This window comes from Aethina tumida, chromosome 3 (genome assembly GCF_024364675.1).
Source record: "Aethina tumida isolate Nest 87 chromosome 3, icAetTumi1.1, whole genome shotgun sequence".
NCBI classification, from domain to species: Eukaryota; Metazoa; Arthropoda; class Insecta; order Coleoptera; family Nitidulidae; genus Aethina; species Aethina tumida.
In genome coordinates this window covers 33427969-33453934 of record NC_065437.1, presented here as the reverse complement: position 1 = coordinate 33453934, position 25966 = coordinate 33427969, and the positions used below count along the sequence as shown (strand labels likewise).

General features: G+C 30.2%; 1 protein-coding gene across 2 annotated transcripts in view; it reads left to right on the top strand.

Moving 5' to 3' along the window:
* The window catches only part of LOC109596277 (lachesin), a 68501-nt gene that overhangs the window by 35742 nt on the left and 6793 nt on the right, over nucleotides 1-25966 (top strand). For both annotated transcript variants that reach the window (XM_020011785.2, XM_049965784.1), the window contains exons 2-6: nucleotides 4101-4198; nucleotides 10124-10331; nucleotides 11716-11874; nucleotides 20493-20621; nucleotides 21263-21400. In XM_020011785.2, the coding sequence (XP_019867344.2) occupies nucleotides 4101-4198; nucleotides 10124-10331; nucleotides 11716-11874; nucleotides 20493-20621; nucleotides 21263-21400 (732 nt within the window). The remainder of the gene's footprint in view (nucleotides 1-4100; nucleotides 4199-10123; nucleotides 10332-11715; nucleotides 11875-20492; nucleotides 20622-21262; nucleotides 21401-25966) is intronic.

Genomic DNA, 25966 nt, shown 5'->3' with positions numbered 1-25966 from the left:
CTTTTTGAAATCAAACACAGTGAGGTACCAGGAAGATTAATTTACTTTTTCAACTTTTATGTTTAAAAGGCTCTGGAACGATAATAATGCCGAATTGACCCCAGAAAGGTATCGGGTTCATAATTTCAAGAAATGTTGGCACTCATAAGATATTTCGGTGCTGCAAGTTTCAGATCTTAAATCAGAAAATACTGAAAATCAGTAAAAATTGTTATTCTCAGCACCTTGTGAATCGATTGATCTAAATACCAGATATGTTTTGATGCATGATGGTAGCTCATGATAACCTACAGAATTTACAAGAAAATTTAAATTCTCTAAAACGTAGAAATATATAAACAATGGTATTTTATATTGATTTAATCATTATAGTTAAAATTAAAGTTTATAATAACGATTAGAGTTCTTTACATGAAAAACTATTATTTTTACATGAGTGTTCCTATTTTATGCTGCTGTTGTCACTAGTACAGCAATCGCAAAAGTTCTGTATATTATGTCCAGAGTTAAATCATAAAAAGATTTGATTTTTGAGCAAAAAATTAATTTTTAATTTTTTCAATGTAACGTACCATTTTAAAAAATTCCCGAAGCTCATAATTTCATTGAAAATTGAATGAAGAATTCAAAAAAAATAGTTTCATATTTTTATCGTTAACGTAACAAGGATAAAAATCGAAAAAATAACCTTGTTTTTTTAAGGTTCTTATGATCATGCCCCAAAACATATCCGGTATTTAAATCAATCGATACACAAGGTGCTGTGAATGACAATTTTTACTAATTTTCTGTATTTTTGCAATACAAAATACTATTGTATTAATTAAACTGCGTTTTAGAGAATTTAAATTTTCCTTTAACTTTAAAAGTAATCATCAGCTACCATCATGCCCCAAAACATATCCGGTATTTAGATCAATCGATTCATGAGGTGCTGAGAATAACAATTTTTACTGATTTTCTGTATTTTTTGATTTATTCAGGAACAGTAATAGATAAAGATCTGAAACTTGCAGCATCGTATCTTATGAGTACCAACATTTCCTGAAGTTATGAGCCTGATACCTTTCTGAGGCCGATTCGGTATTTTTATCGTCGCATGGCTTTTCTTTCTTTAAAATAACTGATCGACAAAATATTCACAATTACAATTAACAATATTTTGCTAAAGTTCTAGGTACTTAGAACTGAAGAAAAGATCAATTTCACTTATAAAGATGAAATTGGGGAAATTCAAAGATAAATAATTAAAATAAAGGGAATAATTGGATATGGTAGAACTTCCATTTAAACATTTTGAAGCTTTCATGAAAACGCAGAACGTATTTTCTATTGATTAAAGAATGTAGTATTTTAGTAAGTTTTTCAACTTATTCAAATTGCAAGCAGTAGATTGATCATGTAGCCTCGTGGTAGATAACAAGATTTACCAGCTTCAACCCATCATCCACACAATCGAGGATGATCCATTTTTTATTGTATATAACAATTCCATCAATAAAAGACTCATTTGCGTTGCGTGCAATGGAGAATTGTCAAAACCTAATTCTTCTATCCTCACATAATTCTATTTCTAAAGATTGATTCATCGCGGTTTAATGACTGGTCTTTTTTCAAACGTGTTACACGAGGATTTTGTTAATTGTTCAAGAGCTTGCTTAATATCTTCATTGATACAAATTTCAGAATAAACTTGACTTTATTCAACATATTAATTACTATTGATAAACCCAAAATCTTCAGAACCTACTAAGATCTTTTCCAAAAGTAATGCAAAGGCAGAGTGGATCTTCTGCTACTTTAAGTTGATTTTGAAACTCAGTCAATCAAATAAATTTTTAAATGCAATGTGTATATATGTATGTTTAAAACAAACAAATCCAAAAATCACATACATCCAGATCCAAAAACAGAAATTACTTTTTCTTGGACGTGTACTACATGAAACGTAAAAATAAATAAATAAAAATATAAAAATAAAGGCAACTTTTAAAGACCTATCATTAGAGTTAAACAAAAATATATATAAAAAAAGTAGAATACAAAATTCTTTGGTATCAATTTTAACTAGAGTTGTTGCTAAGTCGCAGAACGACTGGGAAAAATAAAAACTAGGTATTGATCAGGCGCAGCGAAATTAATTGAGGAAAGTTGGAAGCAAAGAAAATTAACACCGTATTCAGAAACAAATTACTTTGGCAACAACATGAACCTTCAGACAGATTAATCAATGACGATAAGTTGATATACGATCACAGTTGGTCGTGAGTTATTATTGTGCTGAAATCACGCTGAATGTTTCATGTTGGCCGAAGTGCGCGGCGGTGACAGCCAGTAGACAGCTGTGGTCACGCGAAAACTTAATGACGTCATACATTTCCGATATTTCCACACTATATTTTTCACATATTGCTTTATATTGACTGATTTATTGCGATAATATTGCCGATGGCTCGTGAGATAGGTACTCCGGATGTGTCCGTCCGAAAATATTTTATAGCACACCTACCCTCGTTTTATGGAGACTCTTTCACTTTTCCGAAGTAATCTTTATCGATCGTTATTACGTTTTGCTACACATGTACATTTGTTATTAATACCAATTTTTTCACCCAAATTGCGTATTGTTTTCCAACTTGTAACAAAGACTAATGGGACAAATGAATTATGCATGGGACACCGCGATCTACCTTAACTTTTTAACGCAATAATGTATTCGTAAAAATGAAACATCATATCATCGTTCTTAAAGTGTATACACTGTACATAGTAGTATAGATTCCCGTGTCCCTCGAGGCGGGAGCATTTTAATTCGGTTTGGATCACATTTACCAAGGGATAAAATGTCATTTATTCAAAGTAAGACCTTTAAAACATGAATAATAACGTCACTCTCGCTACATTAAACACGACTGGAAGCTTTCGAAAAAGGTAAGTAATTTGCCATAAGCCCAAATGTCAATTTTCAATTTGAACTCTTTAAGCTGTGCATTTTAAAATCGAATGTTGAGTGTTTTCAGTGATAAGAGACGTTTATTGGGGGTTTTCATTGGACGTTAACCGGGATGAGAATTATTGCGAGCTGGAATTTTATCTGATTAATAAAATATGAAGAGAGGTCCACGCATGAATACGAAAAGCTCTTGACACTACGCCTTTGTATAATGTATTATTAAAGGTTACAACTTGCTACTTGCTACAAAAAGCAATAAAGATGTTTCTAGAAGATATTATTTTTATTAATGCATAGCTCTGTAGTTTCTAGTCAGTTTTATGATTTTTCTAGTTTGGATAATGTAAGTTATAAAACAAATGGATTCGATTTTAAAAATGCACGAAGCCGAAAGAGTGAACAATGTTCTCATATGGAGAAAATCTAATTTGTACGTTGCAGTGGAATCTATTATGCGCTGTTTTGCCACAAACTCTATTGTGTTTTCAAAGGTATTTTGGAAATTTTGATACTTTTGTTTATTATAAATTTATATACACCAAAATGGAAGTGGTTTTATTAGATTTCAAATTATTTGATTTTATAATTGTAAGATAAAATAAATAGATTACTCCAAAGATATATTAATAAGAGGTAAAAAATGTATAGAATTTTTTAATTTGTTTAGTTTTGTGAGGAAAATTTAAGGTTGATTGTTATGTTATAAAAAAATAAAAATTGTTGTTCAAAACCCAATTAAATCAGTAACAGAGATTAGTAACACAAGCAAAAAATACTAAAATTGTTTATCTGCCAGCAAAACAAGTTAGAAATTAAGAGAAATTTCCCAACAAGTCGGAATGGGACATGGAGCTATGCTAATCATTGAGAGTCACGAGGACTGAAAGGTTACAGCATAACATAATGATATAAATATTTCATGTTAATTAGTTTAGAGGAACAGCCTGTAATTTATTAAGTAAAAAGATACCAGACATTAATCCTCCTTGATTTCATTATGTTCCCGACAAAAGAAATTAAACGGTGTAGTTGTTCGTAAAATATACATTCCAACCTTCCCTAGTTCCTGAACAATCGGTTATTAATACTTTCATACCGGTATATATAATTAATTAATGCTAAAGTTAAAACTCCCCCTTTGTTCCAGACATGCCCAAGTTCATAGGACCTATTCTGAATATAACAGTTCCTGTTGGAAGAGAAGCAGTTCTTGAATGCGGTGTCGACAACTTATCAACTTTTAAGGTGAGCCCGTCTCTTTAATTTTTACCCGGATAACGACCCGCAACTTTTAACTCATTGTCACCAAGTTTGCAGAAAATTAAAGAATATACAACGCAATTTAACAATTTTTTTACAGATCCATAAAATTTGTAAGACCAATTGTGCTTAAATTCAATAATTCAGTTTCAATATTGCACATAAATGTCTCCATACAAGAGCATAAACTAACGCTAACGTTACATTTCATGCACATAAATAATAAAACCGAATGCAAAGACAATTTTTCCATAGTTACTTCGAATGTCTGCTATTTTCTCCTAATAACTACAAATATTGGCAAATAAAATTCTTTCCTATCATGAATACGAGCTTTCTCGATATAGATATATTGGGAGTTGATAGCTGAAGTCTATCCTGAACATATCTTTTATTTACCATAAAGCAATACCCCAAGGTGGAATTCTGTCAAAAGTTTCCTCCACAAATCGAAATAGGCGTTGTTCTATAATATTATATCAGAGAAAATCTAGTCGTTTGTGAGACTTACACGCCCTTCCTGTGGTAATATCTGAGTGAATCGAGGTCGAAGAAGTTACACTAAAATAATGAAGGTATCTAACATTGGAATAATATTCAGTAATTTTCACATACTAAGTTAAATCTATTCTTTCTCGATCTGGAACTAAAATCAGTTTAAAATTTCAGATATAATTGTTTAAGTGTCACTAAATAAAATAAGTTTTCTAAAAATACTTTATATCTCACTTTATACACTTTTTTACTTCGTATAAAATAGTTATATCTTGATCTCGTGAAATTGTGGCTATAAAAGTAAAAGTTTTTAAAATATTCCGTTTTATTGACAATACCGTTTTAAGCACCAGCTGTACAAATAAAAGTTTTATACATCTTAATACTTATTTGTAATGACATAAATAAACTAAATGTTCCAGAACTAACCTAACTTTACATTAAACTATATTCATTGCGATTAAATAGACATTCTCTTCGTTCTATTTTTCTGTTAGATATTTAATACGATAAAAATATTTTCGTTGTCTACGAATAATAATCATGAAATTCAATAAATCAAATAACATATTTAAATTCTTTAATTTTATATTTTATTGTCGTACGATATAGTTTAAGCTATAACATAAAACATTTAACACGTTAATAGTGTCGTAAATTGTTGTAATTGATAATTACGCTTAAATATCACTAAAACGTTATTAAACATAAACATTGTAATGTGTCACATTTACACCGAATTCACCAAAATATCTTCTTTTCAAAACTTCATAAAGAAAAATTACAAATCGCAGTTGGTCTAAAACCTTTAAATATATTTTCTTGTATTCCTTTTGATCATTTTTCTAATAGCATTAATATACTTTATTTTAAATTTGTGTATAATATTGGTGGAGTATATTTAAATCAATTAAATCAGTTTGAAAAGAAATAATTATAAGATGTACTAAAAGTAATTTTTTATACACCTATAAATTATTAAACTCTACTGTGCTTTTTTATAGTTTATAGAAAGGTAAGATTTGCCATCAGGCTCCTATTCAAGATGTTTTTTGAAGGTTTGTATCTGTCAGTATATATATTCGTTTGTTATTTATTATTAATCTTCTATAATTGAAATAAAATATCAAAAATACAATGGTAATATAACAAAGGGAAACGATATCATTTATTTGGCATAAATCCCATCAATTTCAATTTATCAATCGAAATTACTATTGAATAGCCATTATTAAAGTTTCTCGACCTCTTTTTTCCTTTTGTTATTGTTATTCGTTACCAATATCTTATTATATTAACCGATTTTCTATTATTTATATTGGGAAAATCAAAATCATATTTTTCCGTAAGTACAACAGTAATTACTAAAATTTAATACAACAAAAAAATATATATATATATATATATAATATATATATATATATATATATATATATACGAAATCAATAACGAACAGAAACAAGGATATGGAATTGTAATTATGTTTTATCAGTATAAACAAAGTTTCCAAAATGAGTTAATACTGGTTAAAAAACCACAACATAACTATTACTAAACGAAATTAGGGAAACGGAACAGCACTCAAACATAATGGCTTGGACTAAATCAAATTTGTAAAAACTCTGAAAATAAATTAGAAATAAACAGTAATGTGTTGGTCTTACAAATTACAAATTTTTATGAAATATCAAACAAACCCTATAGCCTGCGCCAATGAAAGATATCTTATAATAATGCTAGGAATTTCCTGGTTAAAATTAACTAACTTTTTCTTTATTTCCTTGGCACACTACAATTATTTCGTAAAAGGCGAGTTTTATAACATTTTTCTGAATAAAAAAATCCACCGCCGGACCCCAAGCACAAAGAAACGTTACTTCTAATTAAAGAAAAAGTTCATCTTGGCTCGCCATTCCCGCCATACGCCTAACTTTATGTCGACAGGTAGTCAGACTGTAAATTTAAAAAGTGGAAAACATTTTCTCAAATTAAACTTATTTACCTGAAAACGGCAACTGGAAGCTTTTAAAGAGACGCCGGGGTTGACAGAATAAAATTCGTTAAGGAGAATTCCTGTGGAATTAATTTTCTTAAAAATTTTATTTGGTCACGCTCCACAGTTATATATACAGGGATAATTCTTTATCTCTTGGACTTATGCCAGCAACTACGTCTTCAAACGTCTAGGTATTGAAATTGTCCTATTTTGTTGTGTATTAACATTTTCAATTACGAAATATATTTTTTAAACAAATAAAGCATTAAAATTGTGAAGGATGAATACTAAACATGTAAATACATTTTACATTTGTTTTTGATTTGACTTTTTATGATCATTTAATAAACGTGTATTAAAATATATATATTGAAAGGCAGACAATTAAATGTATATTGCATTTTAATCAAGCTCTTTGTTTGCTTTCAATGCTGTGTTCAGTTATTGTTTGGCATTTTATTCTTTGAATGAACATCCCACAATGAAAAAAAAAAGATTAATTAATAGTTAATTTTGTAAATAATTGACATTTGCAAACAATTATTTGAAGTAACTTATCTGAAATATAATTCGCAATAAATCAAAGTAAACGTTAGTTCGTTGGCTCGTGCAATTTGATGCATTCCATACGCAAACTCACCGAGGATCAAACCCCATGACAATTTATTCTGATATGTCATCGCATTAAGCGATGCACACAATCCTACAAGGACGCCACACATGCATGGAGAAATGTCCAACCAATTTACTTTACGACAGAAAATCAATTAGCTATGTTTTTCCCTCACTTCCGCTAAACTGTTATTCGAAGCCGAACAATGACTTACCCCGATGTAAATCCAAGCAGCCCTCGTTGCTGGAAACATGATTTCGGTAAAAGCCGAAAGGGGAGTCAAATATCACACACGGAAAACTGTGGGGGACATATTAGAACGACTTAATTTAAGAAGTGCGTGGAAGCACCACCATATATGTTTTATTACACCATCATAAAATGCCACATGGTATCTTCGATGGCCGGATTATAATTTATTGCGACATAATAAAAAATCACTGCTCGGTGTCAGAATCCTATTACATTGATTGGATATTTCGGACCGCTTATCTGATTACTGTGGTGTCGTTTGCATTTCATTCTTCCAAAAAACCCAGCCCAGGTTATTTCTGTCACTTCTTTTAGTCTCACATTTAAATGTATAACACTGGTTTACAACTTTTGAATTATAGATATTCTTCTTACATGATTTAGGGTAAGTCTGAAACTGAAAATTATAATATCTTTAATTATTTAATTATTCACGTATAAGATGACAAATTCAGTTTATATCTTTAATTAAATTGACGTCCAGAACTAAAAGCCCGCTTGAATTTCATAGATAAATAAATTATAGATCCGACAATACTTAATTTATTTCGATTGGAAGAAAAATAAATGAGTAACAGTTGTAGAAAGTTCAAATTTCATAGAATTTTGTCGTTTTTCAGACTCTTTCGCCAGTAATCTCTTCCATTAATAATTAATTCCAATTTCATATTTTATTAGATTTTAATAGATAACTTGTTTACCTACAAATATTTCAAGCTCTAGCTGATGAAGATCGGATAAAAAATAAAAATGTTGTAATACAAACAAGAATACATTATGCAATTTTGTTCCTTAATATCGGTGTATTCCAATCATACAAACTAAAATAATCGGATGAAAAATTGCTAATAGAAATTTCCTGTAATTTCAATTGTATATTGTAGTACATGTAAATAGTATCCACTACAATTTTCCTATATTACCAAAATGTTCAGTTATTTAACGGTATTTAATGAATTTTTGAATATAGTTCAGTTTTTTAGTTAAACAGTAATTCCAAAATATACCAAAATATTCAATTTCAATTTGGAGGTTTAAATAAAACAATTCATTTTTTCATTTGGTTTCCTTCCTAGAAAATATACGTGGTCAGAACGCTAAACTAAGTGAAGAATTTTCACTATGTAATGATTGGTTTCTTATTCAAGAATATCTCATAGATCAAGTCGAAGCACTTTATACAGTTCAAACGGGTGAAACAATGAAATTTAAAAGTAAATTTAAGTATTTGTTTTTTTTCTTTCCATCAAAACATTTTTATTTATAAGTCTATCTAACTTTAACAAGACTGTCATATAAATTTACTTTCCACGTTAATGTCCCAAATTGTAATGAATATTCTTCATGTAGAGCACACAGTTTTGTTATAAATTGGTATGTGTAATAATTATTGCAAATCGATAACTTTAACCCCCACTTGGACCTGGTGTGCTGGTTGGTGGTGGACTAAACATCAAACAACATTATTATTATTATAGTCAGTCCGGGAGTCTATTCTAGCCATTGTTGTCCTTAATCATTGTGATGCCTACATCTAAGGGAGACTAGAGGGACAAATTTCTAAGATCCTTACAGTGAAAGAGACACAATCATACATTATCAAGATGACTTCCCTTATAACCGAAGGCGCTAGATTGCCAATAAAGTTTACTTATTTATTTAGAATAGAGGCAAGTTGGAAAGGGGACTCCGGCTATTCCGGAATTAGTTTTATTTACGATCCAATGCACAGCCATCATAAGAGGAAACAGCGATGGAATTATTTATTACATATATCCGGCATGTGGACAGAACGTTCGTAATTGCGGAAATAAAAAATTCTCCATCGATTTCCATCGGCCTGACCTTCAATTCCTTACAATTTTTTGGTAATTATTCAATAATATACTACGGTAGACCGGACTTCAAAAGATCAACTGAAAAATCATGATATTCCTTTAAAAGGACCCACTTTAATTAAAATTGTTCGTTTCAACGAGTGACTTTTCCAAAGGACAATTTGTCGTTGTGTATCCCGTTTTGCTTTAATCACGGGAATTAACATGAAAATGTATTCAGCAATAATTATTGAGGCGCCTCACGTCTCCTTTAAACGGTACTTATTAAGTCTTATCTAACGGTATAAGTAAAACGAAAATATTTGAAACGATGGGATTACCCGAATAAACTTTTGATTTAATGAAACACCTACTGGTATTGTTTACAAATTATTTCGGCCGAAAATCTTACGACAGCGCTATTATGTAAATTAGCTGGAAATACTTTCCGTATTCCATTTATAATGCAAATTTTCTTAAGGGCTTAAAGCAAGCTTTACACCACCAGACATGCACAAACACTTATGGGTTAATAGCCCGTTTAACTGGCAAAGTGTCACAATAATTTCATCTCAGAAATACTTACCCTTTTTTTAATGAAATTATCAATTTTATATTATGTATTATATTTCTTTATAACTAAATGTTTTTGTAAATCACGTTATATATTTTCCAGATATAATAAACAAGATTATTATATTTCATGAGAGGTAATTCCCCATAAAATTGGATTTCAGGTGGCCTGGCTCCGGGTCGACACTCAGACAATCCTGACGATTCACAGTCACGTGATAACGAAGAATCACCGGATTGCTGTGACTCACAGCGAACACAGGACTTGGTACCTCCACATCCGGGATGTACGCGAAACGGACAGGGGATGGTATATGTGCCAGATCAACACTGACCCAATGAAAAGCCAAGTAGGATACTTAAATGTAGTTGGTAAGTTTTATAGTTTCTGGTTTTATGACTTTCGAGACTTTATATTGCTGTTTTTTTATTATACATGACCGGCTGGGTTATTAAAAGATGCGAGATATTAAATATTAATGGGTTTCGGTTAAGGTTCGTACTTCGGCATGGTTTTTGATTTAACTTTGATATAATGTAATCTAATTAAAAATTGCAAATGATACAGAGTAACATTTAACACGGGATTAAGGTAAATTGGAAATAAAGTAAAATGTGTATTTAAAAAAGTACTCTAGAAGATAAACGTTCACATGACAACCAAGTGGAATAATTATTAGATTATTTTTTATAATTAATATAAAATTTAATTACCCGTATATTTTAATTAAAACAAATATTTAATTATAAAATAAGTGTTACGTTTATTGCAAACAACTGTATTTAATGTAAAGCGTGACTCGTTAACAATTATTATTTATTATAATTAGTTATGAGTTTTAATGCTGCCGGTTGTTTTTCTATATTTGTAATTAATATTAATATTATATTGTTTAACATCATCATCAACGATATTATATTAGTTACCGGAAAAAGTAATTTATGTTTTTGATGTATGATTTATTTGAATGTGCCATAGGGCAAATTTGCTTTATAAGGTGAAACATTAGCCAAATCCAGAGGTAATTTACGGTAAAAGTGGCATTGAAGATAAGCAACGCCAAGATCCTTCTGAATTTAGAACCAAAAAAGAAATTAAAAAATATTTCGAACAAAATCCTTGTGTAACAAGTTTGGAGAGGTCATTTATTAACTGTGTCTAATAAATTTCATCAAAAATGGACTCCATATCAAGTAAGTGATAACAAAATTAGGGTTTTAATAGAGAACCCACAACTTTTTTTTCGTAACATAAATTTGCTTGTAGAATGTTGGCAAATATTGTTGTTTAGTTGAATAGTGTTTATTTGTTAAATATAAGTTATTTTTAAAAAAGTTACGTTATTTCAAAGTTAAAATATAAATTATTATTTCGGTACGTACTATTTTTGCTGAAAAAGATATCGTATCTTAAATAGAAAATAAAAAAACGTCCTTTAGCCATTATATAAGCTTAAAATTCCGCATAGAATTAAAGTCGAGATAATTACCGAAAGAGAAATAGTTAGAGTGCAAAGTTCGTGGGCAATAAATATTTGGAAGGTATAAAATCCCACATCCAGTACGGATTGGCAGTAAAAAGTTTAGTAAACCTTTCGAGACCCAGCCGTAAAAATATATTAAACGGATTATATAACTGCATCTTCGGAAACCATTTAAAAATAACCATCCTCACAAAATTCAGCCGCAAGATTTCCTACTGGTATTTTATAAGTCTCCGAGGTGGCAATTATCCCTTTTTCCCCCTGGTTTGCAGTGCCGCCCGACATTCTCGACTATCCGACCAGCACCGACATGGTGGTGCGGGAGGGATCCAACGTGAGTTTACGATGTGCGGCCACGGGATCGCCGGAACCGACCATCGCCTGGAGGCGCGAGGGTGGCGAGACCATACCCGTGGGGGGTGGTCAAGAAGGTAAGATTATTTTATACTTTATAGATTTATGATGCTGATAAAGTCCGCACGCCCTAATTTATCTGGCCTGATTTGACAATGGCAATTATTTATGAGCCGCCTGGCGGATTACAATATAATATGATCAGGCATATGTCTAAGGGTTTATTCGTCATTTATTAAATTACACCGAATGATTAAAAGAAAGGAAAAAATTTAGAAAAGTCGCTCGTCGTTGTTCCAAATCTGTAAATCTAAAACCATTTTATTCTCTGAATTCAGTGAAGTGTTTCGCTGAAGCTGAAATTCGATTTAACAAGGCAACTTATTTAATATAGACAGAAGTTTTGAGTCTGATAAATTAGTAACTTCAGTAAAGTTACTCTAAATATTCGCATCATTTATATTAAATTTAATTTTTGTGTAAATAATATTGCAACCACTAGAAATTATAATATTGTTTTTCTATCTTACTTTTATTACTTTTATTATCAGTTTCTTTGAAAACTTTAACAGACTTTTATAGTCCCGAATTTTATTAGTTTTTATTTTATTATTTTTGAATAAGCAAAATATTGGTACCACAAATAGACATAGAAATTATTAACACCTTGTTATAATGTCTGATATTCTCAAGCAAAACATCATTAAAATACATAGCAATCACTACAAACAAAGGGTTTTAAAAACCAGCGACATTGAAATCGATTTTGCACCGGTTAAATAAATTCTATAGGTCGTGGTGGAATCACTTCGATATATTTAATTTAAAATAATACAAATCGCCTTTCGTATTTTTTGTAAACCACCTAAATGAGCGTCCAACTTATTTGTTTCAATGCGGGAAACATTGCAGCAGAAACCTGCTTAATCCAGGCTTTGCTAATTTGTTCGATAACGGCCCTATAAATTTTTACATGCCTTCTTGCATAAAGCTATTTAAATTTTTTAATAGTTTAGTTTTACTTTTTATAGGGTTACGATAAGCTCCTGGAATTATATAAAAGTTTCACTAATGTGCACATGAAACGCAATAAAACTTTAATTTATTTTGGTTCGGAATTACCAGCTTTTTTGTGACCATTTAAAAGTACATTCATGCCACCAATTATTGTAATTGTATGTCCAGCCTACAACATTTGAATGCTTTATATGAATATGTCGCAGCAATTGGTTTTATGTTTATTATCACCATAATTTTTAATTTTGAAATGTGTGGTTTAAAAATGACCCTTTATTCAAATGTCGTCAACCATGTCTGGAAACAAGTGAATAGGATATTTATGAATTATAAATAAACCAGTGGTAGCAATTAGCATCATTTACACAATAGGGTCGCGTGACATATAAAACAGGCACATATTATAAAGTAAATAAAATATTCCCTTTTCCATCCGAAACAAAGAAAGTGGAAGTTATTCGCTGTTATTAAGTGTACATTAAATGTAATCTAGTTTATAATATCTTATTTATGGCCCATTTAAATAGTAGCATTTCCGATTTCGCTATCTAAGAGCTTCATTAACGGCCGTGGGCGGTATTTTCTCCAGTCCAACGCCAAGAGATTATCGCCAATCTTAATGAATGCTCTAAACAGTGGCCTGGTGGATATACCGTGTTCATGTGGACTGGCCACAAGTATATAATGTCGTGGGGAGGTGTAAATGGCCTGGCCAAAGGTGGTAAGGGTTGGTTGGAGGTCGGTCAGCCGGAACACGCTGAGGAAACTCCACTGACGCTAAATCATCCACCTCTTTCCATTCAGATGTCTGTATTGTGGCACGAATCATTGTCTATGCCCCCTGCATACATTATCCACAGTCTATCTATTATGGCGGCGGGAACGTCTTAATAGTTGTATGCCCCCTTCATTATAAGCGCTATCCTTCGGTTCTGTTAGACGGCTGCGTGCACCAACATTTCTATTAGCAGTTAAAGAACTCCGGCTTGAAAGTAATCAGCCTCGGGTTATTCCATTTGTTTGCGGTGTAGCCCGAACCTGTCTAGGAAAAAAATGCCAATTAGTCTGCAATTTACGGACGCTTTATGTAGGTCGAAACAACGACGGCAACTTGTTAACAAATTATGTTGCATTTTCAACTGTTTTTTTACTTCACTTTGAAAAAATATCAAGAAAAAATACTATAGTAAAGAAAAAGTATTTTGTTTTATTGTGCAAAGTAAACACTATGAGATAAATATTGTTTTTAATATTCCTATTTAATGTATTACCCAGAAAAAATTTAAAAATAGTTTCCACTGTTTAAACAATCATTTACAAACAATAGTTGATCATTCGAGCATGATTAACCTAATAATTGACATGATATGTTTGAGTACATTAACACAATATTGTTCTAAGCAAATAGAGTTTGATAAATGATTTGTACATCATAGAAATTAATACGAAAATACGCTATACAATATTTTATATTAATTATACACATACAAAACTATAAACATGATTTACCAGGTAATATTTACTAGTTTATCCAAAATTCTACTAAAATTAAGCCAAAATTAAAAAATGCATGTTTGACAAACTTTTATTTAGTAATATTGATCAATAAAAGCAAGACAACCAAATAAAATATTAATATACAAGTTTCCTTTTTTACTTAAAAGTTTAACTTGTGTATTTTTAATCCAACTTTTACTTTATTTGTCATATTCCATAGACTTTGATAAACAGTCATTTTTTTAATTAAAATCCCTAACACATTTCATTTTCACAATAAAAGAGTGTTAAAATGTCAATCAAATATAGGAAAATGTATTGAAATATTTAGATGTTTCATCCAATTGAATCATAAATCCTTCCAATTAGATATTCTTTAAAATATAAATTTTCTTCAAAAATTTATACTCCCAATTATAATCAATATTACATTTTGGAATTTTCAATATTAATAATAATTAATAATTACTAACGACATAGCAAAGACATTATCAAATAATTTATTTCTATTGGAATACTGTATGTGATCTACGTAAAATATTTATAGTAACCTGAGTTATGAATATTTCATTCATTTCAAACTGACCCTTCCATCGATGTGCAAATGTCATTTCACCGCTACTATCAAAGATCCAATAATATGCAAACTATATATATTTTTAAAGCCGGCCTAAAAAATATTATGTTCCGAATTTCACCATTCGATAGAGGATGTTATACCCCATCTTATAATGATATTTCACTATTCGGTTTTGAGCATTTTCGAGGCTTAGAATTGAGCTTACCAAAATTGAACAGAATATCACGGTGTTTCACACGATTCAGACATGTACTTTCAAAACAGTTGAATGAAAAATAAATAAACACACATTGGAACAAAGTTCAATTCACAGTAAACAGGAGCACGCAACCGTTGGCCATACAGATGTCGAACCCTAAGTCAATATCACTCTTTCATCTCGGCCGATTAAACAGGAATGTAATTACAATTAGCGATTAGCAAAATGTTTGTTTCTGTATGTGCAGCTACACATGCCTATGTATAAAAGAGCGGGATGTACCTATCCAATTGGCTAAGAGCCTCCTGCTTTTGATCCTTTTGAACTCGAGACTAACAAACGTCAGGCATCCGTATATCGGTTAAGTGCATTCATTGAGTACAGGAAACTGAACTAAAAGCCTGAAATGTTAAAACACTTCGGTCGGGTAGAAATGCCGCCAATATTCCAAATGTACCATAAACAGGTAATAAAATTTTTAAACGAAATTTACATCATGCGTTCATCAACGGTCGTGAGTGTATGGCTACTTAGTTTCACCGACAATCGCTGATAATTAAAAACATGTTAAGCCATTGGAAATCCACTTTTTACATTTTACATATATATTACATCTCGTCCCAATAAATATATATATGTGGTGCTTCTTATTGATACGCCACCCTCTCACGTATTCTGTTGTATTCATCGAATACAGGAAACTAAGCTAGAATTTTGAAATATTAAAACACTTTGGCCTAGTAGAAATGCCGTCAATATTCCAATTGTCCCATAAATTTTTGAATGAAATTTTGTTCATCAACGGTCATTCTTATTTAGGTGCTCTAATAATCACCGATCACATCGACATTTTAAATGATACATCCCTTCGTAAGCTATATATTTTAAATTTGAAGTTAAATATGGTAATATTTAATAATAGTATCTTGTATTCTGTTGAATTCGCCGATTACAGGAAACTGAACTAGAAGCCTGAAACGTTGAAACCCTTCGCCAATACTCTAATTCTAGTATAAACAAGTAATAAAATGTTTAATCCGAATTTATCATACATTCATCAACGCTCATGAGTTGGTAGCTACTTAGTTTGTCTGACAATTGTCGATATTGGAAAACGATATTAAGCTACATTGAAAATTCACTTTGTCATCACAAATGATATTCGTCTTGTCGTAATCTACATTTTAAATTTAGAATCAAATATGGTGCTCTGTAATTATCGGCCGTTGATATAATTTCCTTTGTAACACAACTAATTAATTACAAATAGAGATAAACATACGCGTGGAAGTGTTGGAAGCCGCACGAGAACCGCATGATGGCAACGGATCAGAGAGAAATAATCTAGTCAAATTCTCGATTTAAACAGTTGATTAGTCATGACAAGTATAGTGGGCAACGCTGTAATATAAATGCGCACCTAATTTATTACCAGAAATAAGCTATGATAACAAGATAACATTTTAACACTTTTCCCGTGCGTGTGGAAAAAATCTCGCGTGTCCGTCCGTGCGTGTATTCCCGCTAAATTACATATATGCCCATGCTTCAAACTGACACCACCACTTATATTTTTTATTATTTCATGGGACGGTTCAAGAACTCGTTAATGCGCAATGTAAATCTAAATTGCAATAACTGCGGTGCTTTGACCAAATGCATGGTGCTCACGCTGGTGTGTAAAGCGTGCAATGAAATTAGAGTATGAGAACAGTGGTTGGTTGTTTGGTCGTAGTTTTTTGCAATCCGAGTTTGGAAACAGCGAACGATGAATAATTTAATCGCAATGGTTTTATAACAATTGCGTCCTCGATCCGTGATTGTTTTAATTTTCACACGAAATCCGGTCAGTTAATTAATCCGCAAAGTAATGAGATTTAATTAGATAAATTGCATTTAATTGTTAACCAACATGACAAATTGGAGGAAACTTTCAGTTATCTTTATAAAATCTTATTATTTCAGTTAAACACTTGAACTTTATCCATTATGATTCTTCCGGTTGGCCTGAATTCGTTTCTGTCCGCTTTGTGAGCGGCATCCCGTCCTTTCACAAAGTACATTTGAATTAATTTAATTATAAGGAAGTTTCGATGATAACCCAATATTATAATTTTTATCCAAGTAAAGTACCAATTAAAATTAAGAGAAAACATTGACCTTTCATGGCATAATTGTAAATATTCTGAGAATAAAATACAGTAACGAGAAACAGGAAAAAATTCAGCAGGAGATTAGCAGGACGATAAAGTTTCGTTTACAACCAATTATCTTTTGTTTACTGCTACATGCAATACATATTTCTGTGATTCGTTTCACATGCACAACGGCAAATTCAATTTTATAGAGATTTCGCCATTTTGAAATAGGTCGCATATCGGAGCGTGTAAATTTCTGATATCGTAAACATAATGCAGTCTCCGGTTCATGCAAGTTATTAGTAATTACTATATGTTGAGTTTATGTCCGCGACTCGCAGACTCTGTTGGAAATAACGAAATAGTTATGTTAAGCGGTGATTAACGTATTGTTTTATTCATTTCACCAGCATTTATTATTTATTAAACTTTCTAGCAGTAAGGATCTAAGTTATTGTCGATAACACTTCAAACAACTATAAGCGTTGCTCTAAAACTATAAAAGAGGACTTATTAGGGAGCACTTAATTTTATGTAGCAAAACATTTCACCTCTTGAAAGTTCACATCAAAAATAAATTTCAACTTCGTCGTCCTTGTCGCAGTACGTAATTTTATAAATATAGGTAATCTCTTTTCGCAATTTTATATATAGGTGTTCGAGTGCCTTTCCCATCCTACACGAAGAATCGCACGCTGAATTCAAATTTCAGTTCAAGTCTAACAAATTGCAAATTCACACTTTCAATTCACATGATTACTGATTTTACATACGTTGAGCAATAATGTAATTTCGTAACTTACGCATTCCCATATTTTAGTGAATACGATGGGAAATTTTTCACGATAAATATATCATTACAAATATTCAATTTTTTGTTGAACTGTAAATTATTATTTAATTTATTTAGAGAGAAAGAGAAATAACATTTACTAGAATATGCAATACATCTTATAACTTTATACATAAAAAAAATATTAATTGACTAAAATAAACAACTTGTCATAAATTATTGGATATTGTCAATGTGTTATAAAAAGCAAGATATTCAATTTAAATTTCTTCTAACTTATAGACTATATAAACATAAATTTAAATGAAAAATATTTACAAAATTATGTAGAATATCTTATAAACTTATACACCAAAAAGAGTATTAATCAAGTAAATTAAACAGCACGGCAAAATTATGAATAACGGCAATAAATTATAAAAAAGAAAATATTTCAATATTTTTATTTTTTTTTAATTACGTACCCTAATAATTAACAAAAAAATATTATTTACCAATAATCTATAAATTATAATTACATAAATAATTTAGTTCATTTAGGGAAGGAAATAACATTCATAGAAATATATAATCTAAATAATATACATCTTATAAATTTATACACCAGAAAGATTATTAATCCAGTAAACTAAACAGCACGGTATACGTTAAGAATAATATCAATAAATTATAAAAAAGAAAATATTTCAATACTTTTCATTTTTTTAAATTATGTACCCTAATAATTAACAAAACATTATTATTTACACTTAATAAAATATTCTGAAAAGGAAATATTATGCTTACAAAAAGTTGTAAATTGGTGATTTAAACAGAAAAATATATTTATAACATATATACATCAGTTTTGTTAATTACTAATTGTCATTTGCATAAGCAAAATATTTTTAAACAATTTCTTTTCATAATTATGGTAGATGTAGTTACGCAAAAATTACATGATAGTGGATGATGTTTTCATCATAACTATTATTAGCTATATTCAATTTAAATTTGTAATAATCTATAATTTATAATTACATAAATAATTTAATTCATTTAGGAAGGGAAATAACTTTCATAGAAATATGTATTACATCTTATAGATTTATACCCGAAAAATATTATTAATTGAGTAAAATAAGCAACACGGCATAAGTTAAATTATATTAGTAAATTATAAAAAGGAAATTAAAATTTATCCAGTTATCCAAAGAAAGTAAAATAATTTCTGGTTGTGCTACATGATTTTCGTACCATAACTTGCATTAACTGTATTCAATTTAAATTTCTATTAGTTACTAAATTATAAATAACTAAATAACATTTTTAGAAATATACAATATATTGTAAATGTATACACCAGAAAGATTTCTAAAATGAACAGCAGTGTAAGTAAGGATAATGTCAATATATTACAAAAAGGAAAAAAATATAATTCATATTCATATTTGCTCAACCAACATGTTTTTGAACAATTTATTCTCATAATTGTGGTTACGAAAAAATTTCTAGATGTAGTTGCTTGATCTTGAAGATGTCTTTCTAGAATGTCTAACGCTTGATTTACAGTATATTCGAAGAATATGTAGCTAAGCTGTCTTCAACAGGAATTCATGTAAATCACCTTCTTCAACAGTATGTATTTAATCTAATTTATGTAACCTACGGTTGAGGTTGTGCGAGTGTATTTGAAAATTGATAATTGCTTGATGAACCTATAGATTTGTCCTGCCCTACAGTCGTTATAAATCAACAGATCTGTTTTCCTCCAACATGGATTCCAGTCAAAACTATAATAGTACCAAATAGACGAAACCTTTTAACAAAATCTTCTGTATTTCCACATCTAGACAGATATCTAGAAATAAAATATTACGAAAGAACTTGCTACTTCGTTCTTAAGGGAACTATTTTCTAACTAACTTTATCTTGAACCAATTCACAACGAAGAATATTTTTTCACACACAAGATGTCATTTAAGAAGAGTAAGAATAAATTGAAGTGTGAAATAAACAATTCATGTGTATTTAAAGTTTTAATAATTCTGTGAAGTTATAATATTTTTTTAAAAATTCTAAACAAAAATACTCTTTTTGTTAATGTAAGAAGTTCCTCATTTAATTTTCCACATCCTTAATTGCTATAGTTTACTATTTTAATGTATATATTAATTTGTCGTAAAGCAAACATATTTCGTTAATTGTGTTATTTACCATATATACTTGAAGAACATTTGCCTGATCTTGTACACCGCCTATTGCTTGGCTATTTATGTATTACCAATTTCCTGCATTACGTATTTGCATTTCCCTTAACTGCACAATCGTATTTTGTTAAGATACATCCTAATGACATTCCTAAATCATATTTATTGTGCGATAGAGCCATTAGAAAGCGAATGATAAGTATCTTAATGTTACTTCGATTGAAGTTTATCGCAATTTCTGCCTGAATGATTCTGTATACTAAATAGTGGATTGTTTTGCAGTTCCCAGTGTCGATGGAACCGTTTTCAACATAAGTAAGGTGAACCGATTGCATATGGGACCCTATTTGTGCATCGCATCCAATGGCATTCCACCTTCTGTGAGCAAGAGGATTATGCTTATCGTACATTGTAAGTTACATGTTCAATAGCTTTAAATCCAATTATAACTGCTTAGGACTTCTACCGATAATGACATTAATCAAGAAGGCACGATTTAACGCAATTAGACATGTCAATTTAGAAATGCATTGTGGATGGAAACAAGGCTGACTTTATTGATACGATTACCTGGAAAAGACACATTTGACTTTCAATTTTATACTCGTAATTACTACCTACGATTTAAATTTATGGTGGATCAAAAACCTTCAGAATAAACCCTCTAAAAAAAACCTCATAAATCACGTACTCCGAAAGTTTAAATATTTTTACTGAACAAAAGCACGTTGTGTTATTTCCAAGAGATATATAAATTCTGGACATATTTAGAACATTCGACAGCCAAGAAACTTTTAATAACTTTCAGGAAATGTCGGCGTTAATTGAAAGTCCAACCACGGAGAATGACGCGTGTTTTCGATATTAAATATTAACGCAATCCGTGATTTACTGTGGCTTTAAATTTTTAATCTTCGATTCCTGACAAATAAATCCATCAGTACAAAAATTCACATTCAAAACTTTGATCAACGTTTGATTAAACTGTATCGCAAGAAAGTTGGTGTTTTGTGTAAATACCGATAAATTGTATTTTTTTTATATTATTTCAGTTCCGCCAATGATCTGGATCCAGAATCAACTTGTCGGAGCAATGGAGGGTCAACAAATAACTTTGGAGTGCCACTCGGAAGCCTATCCGAAATCCATTAATTACTGGACTAAGGATGATGGCCACATTATTTCACAAGGTAATTTATCATATGATTAATATTGCAATCGATTGCCCTCCTTACTGCTGATCCTATTCTCTTGGGCGTTTTACGTTATGTCCGCTACAAGGTTTTTGAATTAAATTATGTAAAAGTAACTAAGTGAACAAGCTCTTGATTATTAACAAGATTGCCAGATTTCGGCTGTTAATCAATCTTTTTAATCGCTGAGAGAGATTTTTATAATTAATTTCTTTCCTATAATTATAAATAATTCATTTAATTAAGAGAGATTAAACTGGTTTTAAACTAAAAATTTGATACTTTTATACAATTGTAGTTGCTACAATAATTTAAAACATTTTCAAAAATGGTTATAATTATTATATATTATAATAATATTGAAACACTATACTAAAAGCTTTGAAACAATATTAGCGAATATATTAACAGTCGAATAATTAATAAGAGAACTAAATCCAGCTACAGGAATGTAACATATAACTAAAGTTTCACTTGCAAATAAATACATAACATATATTGAAATTATCTGTCATACTATTAATTTTAGATGGATTGATTTGTGTACAAATTTTATATTTATTTTACCCATTAATGAAAATTAAATACTTGCCAAATGCATTACATAATTATAATTATTAATATAACTCCTTAAATATGAAGTTAAGCATGAAATATAAAAATAATTTGTTTGTAGCATATATACGTTTTGGTGCCGAGATATAATAAATTATAAAAATTATTGATGAATGAATTTACCAATATAAATTTTATTGAAAAAACGGCGTTAAAACAGACAAATAAATCAGAAGTTTTGTTTACAATTCAAAATTGTTTAACTACGTGAATGCATATGCTAAACACTTACATACATATTTATATTTTTGTTTATTTAGTTTGGTGTATTTGTTACGTTAAATTTGTTTGCGCCGTTATTAACAATGTTTTTATTAGTAATATATTCAATATTTTCATTGGATTAAGTCAGTTTTTCAACCATTTTTGGATCCAGACATTTAAAATTCATGCTACAAAGTTAAGTTGCAAAAATGGTGGATGCGCAAAGTTTTATCTAAATTTAAACTAACTTAGGAACTGTTAGATTGAAACGTGGAAGCAATGTGAATTGTTTGCGGATAGCTAATTGTATCGTAACTAGTGTAACCAAAGTTCGAGTCAAAATTCGCCACAACGACCAAACAGAACAGCATATTCAACAATTACTCTCGAGCAATAAAATAATAATGTCATCCAGTCTGAAGTGGTGAAGTTCGCGTTGGGGCATCACGACTAAGTGGGTTATTACAACAAAGTGTCAAAACATTATTCAGGTGTTGGATAGGAGATAATAAGTTAGTTTAGTAGTGAGGTAATGTTACGGTAAACACATGCGAGCTTGAGTAATTGTTGAAATACCTAATACTTTGGATAAACAGATCCCAGTACGCATTTACCTACATTTAATATCGGATTTGGCTTACCCATGTGGGATTTGCATTGAATTTTCTTCTACTTAGGCACACTATCAGTACTCTTGAATAATTTTGTTGAATTTTTAATTAACAATTACAAGAAAGTATTAGCAAGTAGTCAACTTATACATTTTCCACTAAATTTTTAGTAGAACTTGAAGTAACTAAATTACGTACGAGTAACTGTTCATTAATTAATATTATAATTAATTCTAAATTTTTTGTACATTTGTTTTTAAATACAGTTAAAACGAAGGTATTTAATTTAATGCCCGAGTCTAATACCCATTTAATGAACTGACAGTGAGTAAGAAATAGGATAACTTTGTGAAACATGATCCGCCAAGATTTCATAACAGAATAATGAAATCAGATGCGGGAATGAAGTTAAAAATAAAATTGTGAGTTATTAAGATGTCCTAAATTTTAACACTTTATTAAAAAATTCAAATAACATTGATTTTTATTAAAATTTTAATCTAGATTCGTTAGGGATTTATAATTATTTGTTCATAGTCATACATAAAAGGTTATATTTTTCGTCTTAAATGAGAAATGGAAAAATATTGTCTAATCTTATCAGAGAAGTTGAACTGTAAACTGTAAATATCTTCTTAATAAATTATAAAGTATTGATCTTTCGTTCATCAAGTGCAACACGTTTCTGCCGTATCTTAAAAGCCTATGAATAATCGGTCGTAAAATAAATAATATTTTCATTTACGAATGACGAAAAGAGTACCCTATAGTCGAATAAATCACATATTTATATCCAATTAGGATGTATGGTGCAACAGTATCGTAAACGTGAACAGAGATAACATGGGGGAAATGGGAGTGCAATAATATCGTTCTTTATTGCAAAATGATCTTTTCAAAAGTCGTAAGTCTCGCCTCTGATAAATGCGAATCAATTCTGATAAAATGTCCAAATTACAGCTTGATGTGGGTCTTCGGTTATCGTTATGAATATTTCAGATGCCCGGATGATTGAAACATAGGCGCAGTTTTGATGTGGGTTCTCATACTTTTCTGTTTGTTGATGCATCCCATTAATGAATGATCGGACGTTACGAACTTACACCAACTGAACTGCTGCATATTCAATTAACCTTATTTATGTTTCATTTGACTATTAATTTTAATACTTGTTTTAATTCATTGGAGACTGGTGCACAAATAAATTAATATTGTATTAATATTTTAAAAAGTATAATTTCACTTAATAATAATTATGCCACCGATTTTTTGATAGTCTTTTAGAGTACAAAATCTAAAATAGGCAATAAATTGTGTCTATCAGATATAGTTAATATTATTTCAAAATATTATTATTTCTATTAGCTCTTACTCCCAGTTAAAAAAACTACTAAAATTCAGTTAAAAATACGTTTCAAAAAGTTAAACAGTATATGTTACAGTACAGAATTTATTCAGGCAGTTCCACTGAAGACTGCAACAGTGGCTTCTTTACTACAGCTTTTATGATAAAATGTAATATTGGTATTAGATAAAGCGAATTATTTTCGTTTAATCTGGATATAAGCAATTCGACAGACTCCTTTGGGAGCTCAATTCTTTTATGATATCATTCAGTACTTACTAAAACGTTGAGAAATTGTTAAATCTGCTTCAAAGGCACTATAATTTTATTCATTATACGTTGTTGTTTCTGTACCATCATGCGATAGTTCCAGAAGATTTATGAACGATGAATTGTGTATTTATTAATGTACATATGTGTCTCTTGTTACTCTTAGCAGTTTTGATATTTACTAGACAAAAATATTAGTCAATCTAATGTTTTCTCATAGTCCATTATCATCCATTCAACACATGTTTTTACAAGAAGCCAAGATATTGAAACCAAATAATTCGGCAGACTGGTTCACCATCGTAAATATTGAACATATGTATGTTTTTGTTGTTGTTTTAACAACACCAAAAATCTGCATAAAATAATGACAACGAAAGCTTAATTAACATAACATAGTGGGCCACGCAGAAATAATTTCTTTACCGTATAGAATATAATAAAATTTTAGTCTGATAATCACATTGGAATCAATAAATTAAAAATATAAATCAGTTGAGGATTTTCCGACATTTCATTTTCTCTGAATGTAAACGGAACCAAAGCTTGTATTCCAATTTGAGAAATTTGGGTGTAGATTTTTGATCATGGTTAGTAATTACATTTACGTTTTAATTTTAAAAGATTTTAACTATTAATCTTTCAATAAAACCGTACATGTGTACACGTACATAATTTTAGTATATTTTCTAGAGCAATTAGGTTCTGAATTTACGACGAAATGCGCAACACATCTTGGAGAGACACTTACTTTTACTGCGGTCGTTTTATTGTGGCGCAAATGAAAAATTTCCGGCATTATATTGTGTGAAACATATTGGAATCGTTTTGAAACATATGCGAACCAATACTATTCTACATTCCTATTTTCTGATATATTAGAAATGAAAAAAACTATACATATAGAGCCATACAAACGGTTGTAATATTTCCCGTTTTACTACATGCTAATATAAAAGCTATATCAATGTCACATAGACACCTGTTGATCTCGTGTCGTAATCTATTTGCACAAGTATGCGGTTATCATTTCCATTTGTGAGATGAGGTTTCGCCGACGAAATTTATTTTATTTTTTTTTTTTTTTTTTTTTTTTATCTCTCTCCGTTCGCCGACTGCGTAATGTGAATGTGTTCGCAGGGATATCGTGAGACAAGAAACGAAACGAGACAAACGACTTTTACATGTAATATACATAATTTTTATTAAATCCGCTAGTCGATAAAACCCTTGTCGAAACCCAACTGTTTGGAAAGTATACTTGTATATTCCCTTACAAAAAAAGCTCTACCTTCAACGTAAGGAATTTAGTATTTTATTGAACTAAAAGCAAAAAGACAAAATTACTGTAAATCGGTACATTTTATTTTTGAACGGAATCAGTAATTTTGGTTGTTGCGATTGACCTCGTATAAAAAAAATCGCAGTCTGTTCTGTCGTAATTTCAAATTCATGGAGCGTTGGCCGGTCAATCGTGGAAGTCCTGCTATTACGAAGCAATCATAGAATCGTCCGTGG